The sequence below is a fragment of the Pteropus vampyrus genome, unplaced genomic scaffold (assembly GCF_000151845.1).
Source record: "Pteropus vampyrus isolate Shadow unplaced genomic scaffold, Pvam_2.0 Scaffold343, whole genome shotgun sequence".
Classification (NCBI taxonomy): domain Eukaryota; kingdom Metazoa; phylum Chordata; class Mammalia; order Chiroptera; family Pteropodidae; genus Pteropus; species Pteropus vampyrus.
The window spans coordinates 992,350-995,251 of record NW_011889124.1 but is presented as its reverse complement, the minus strand read 5'-3'; the positions used below and the strand labels follow the sequence as shown (position 1 = coordinate 995,251).

General features: G+C 63.2%; 1 protein-coding gene across 1 annotated transcript in view; it reads left to right on the top strand.

Annotated features, from left to right (window-relative positions):
• Positions 1-2,902, top strand: part of GET4 (golgi to ER traffic protein 4) — an 11,096-nt gene that overhangs the window by 2,704 nt on the left and 5,490 nt on the right. The window contains exons 5-8 of the mRNA XM_011378545.2: positions 1-45; positions 1,223-1,363; positions 1,462-1,537; positions 1,621-1,693. Of these exons, the coding sequence (XP_011376847.1) occupies positions 1-45; positions 1,223-1,363; positions 1,462-1,537; positions 1,621-1,693 (335 nt within the window). The remainder of the gene's footprint in view (positions 46-1,222; positions 1,364-1,461; positions 1,538-1,620; positions 1,694-2,902) is intronic.

The window sequence follows — 2,902 nt, the reverse complement described above, 5'->3', positions numbered from 1 at the left end:
CTTCCGCAGCGAGGTGGACATGTTCGTGGCTCAGGCCGTCCTCCAGTAGGTACCCGTGGCCGCGTGGCCACCTGGCCGAGACGTGCGGGGGCATGAGCTGGAGTCACCGAGGCGTGCACACGCAGCCCGCACGTCACCTGCCCGCTGTGGCCCTGCGCTCGTGGCCACTGCGATTCGGGGACATTGTGACGTCCCAGCCGGGCGGTGGGAACCAGGTCTTCGTGAGCGCAGCGTTCTTCACTGCCGTCGGGGTTCGCCCCCGCCCCCCATCATCACATTCACGTCGGGTCCCAGTGTCACCGCAGTTTTGTCATGGGACGTGGATTTAGGGAGTTTTCAGTGAGTCCTGGCAGAGCGACGGGCTTTCGCGGGCTGTTTGTCCAGGGCTGTGCTGGCCTTTGCAGATGCTTCCTGCGTCTGAACATCTCACCGTGAGGCGCTGTCACCAGCTCCCCGTTTCCATGGGGTCCTGCTCCAGTCAGATCTCCTCATCCTTTGTTTTCACCAACAGTTTATCTTGAAAACGTGGGGACATGAGCAGAGGGGAAGGCCCAGGCCCCTGTGGCCCTGCTGTCCCCGAGCTTCAGCCTGTCCCCTTCCTAATGGAGGCGCTTCACGTGGGAGAAGCTGCTCTGCTGGGGTGGCCTGTGCAGGGCAGGGTGTGTCTGTGAACTGAAGAGATGGGTCACGGACGCCTGCGGATCCCCAGCACCCCTGAGCTTCCGAGCTGGACGTGTCTTAATGGCCAACACTCACTGCCCCTGGCTCTGTGGCCTTTGGCACAGACGTTTTTCTGGACTGAGCGTGGTTAACATCTTTGTCATGGGTCCCTCTGTGCCTTCGAGTAGGCTGAACGAGGCCCACACGTTAGCCAAGTCCAGCCGTGCGGATGGCCTCGGGGCGGGAACCAGGCCCTCCCCAGCGCTGGCCCAGGCCGGCTGCGTGATCGGGGGCCACCCCACTCCATGCCCGTGTGGGCCTCGGACATGTCACCCTCCCAGGCCGACTGCGCCTGGGGGCCGTGGGGCCCGCCTTGCTGCACTCCCTGGGCCGTTGGGTGCGGGGCCGGGCACCAGGCCCTCGACAGCTGCGTGTCCTCCGGCTGTGGCACGTGTGGGCGCGTGGCGTGGCCTGGGAAAGGGCGTCACAGGCTCGCACGCGTGCCGGGCACTGACAACGGGCTTTCTGTGTTCCCGCCGACGGGGCGCCCCCCTCCCCCCAGGTTTCTCTGTCTGAAAAACAAAAGCAGTGCGTCGGTGGTGTTCACCACGTACACGCAGAAGCACCCGTCCATCGAGGGCGGGCCCCCGTTCGTGCAGCCGCTGCTCAACTTCCTCTGGTTCCTGCTGCTGGCCGTGGACGGGTGAGTGTGCGCGCGTGGGGGGCCCGCGCGTGTGCGTGGGGCGTGGGCTGCAGCGGCGGTGAGCGGCGTCCCCTCCCGTGCCCCGTTTCCCGTTTCAGGGGCAAGCTGACGGTGTTCACGGTGCTGTGCGAGCAGTATCAGCCGTCGCTGCGGCGTGACCCCATGTACAACGAGGTGAGCGGCCGGGCGGCAGCCACGGGAGGTGGGGGGGGTCACGTCCTGCAGGCAGCGCTGACCGCCCCGCCCGCCCGCCCCAGTACCTCGACAGGATCGGCCAGCTGTTCTTCGGCGTGACACCCAAGCAGACGTCGTCGTACGGGGGCTTGCTCGGTAAGGGCCACGTGCACCCCCGGGCCCCCCCCAGACCAGCCCCGCTCTCAGGCCCTGCTGCACCCGCGGCCACCACCTCAGAGCCCCTCCCAGCACGAGGCCAGCTCGCCGTCTTTGCACCTTTCGTTGTGGTCACGTACACGTGACGTAACGCTTGCCATCTTAGCCATTTTCAAGCGTCCAGTTCAAGGGCCTTAAGCACATTCTTGTGCAGCTGTCACTACTGTCCCATCTTCCCAAACCGACACTCCATCCCTGACCCCGGGCACCTTGCCTCCCACCCTGTCTCTGTGACTCTCCCTCCTCTGGGGGACCTCGCGTGTCTGGAACGACACAGGACACGTCCTTTTGAGCCTGGCTGTTGTTACTCAGCGCACTGTCCTCAGGGTTGATCCACGCCGTTCTGTGTGTTGGTTTCTCTTTTACGGCTGAGTGACACTCACGTGGATGCCTGCATGTGGCCGGGCAGCCACTTGCCCATGGACACGGGTTGCTCCCGTGTCCTGGCCACTGGGGGTGGTGCTGCTGAGAGCGTGGGCGTCACATGCCTCTCGGAGACCCTCCTTCCGCCCCTCCCGGGCATAGCCCCGGCAGTGGGCTCCTGGGGCCGGTGGGGATTGTGACGACCCCGTCTCAGTACAGGGCCCTCCACACCGTCCCCAGCGGCCGCACCACTCACCCCGTGCCAGCCCTGCAGCGCCCACCGCTCCATGCCCTCACCTGTCTCGTGGTCTCTGCTGGGTGCACGGTGGGGCCCCCTGTGGTCTCAACCCCGATTCCTTGGTATCAGTGACGTTGAGTGTTCTGTCACCTGCTCCTTGGCCACTTGTGTATCTGTACATCTGTTCAAATCACTTCCTTATTTTTGAATCAGGTATTTTAGGAGTTCTGTGTTCTCTAGATGCTGCTCCCTTCAGATACGTAATTTGCAGATGTTTTTTCTGTCCTGTGTGGTGCCTTTTTTTCCTCTTGAGAGTACTTTTTAGAGCAGTTTTAGATTCACAGCAAAATGAGGAGGAAGGGGCGGGGGGTCCCAGGTGCTCCTTCCCCACACGCATGACTCCTGGTGGCAGCACCCCCGAGGGCTGTTACCACTGAACCCACGTTTCACAGTGTCACTTACCCAGAGTCCACAGGTGACATCAGGGTCACTCCTGACTGCGTGCTGTGGGTTCAGACAAATGTACAGTGACACGTACCCACCAATAC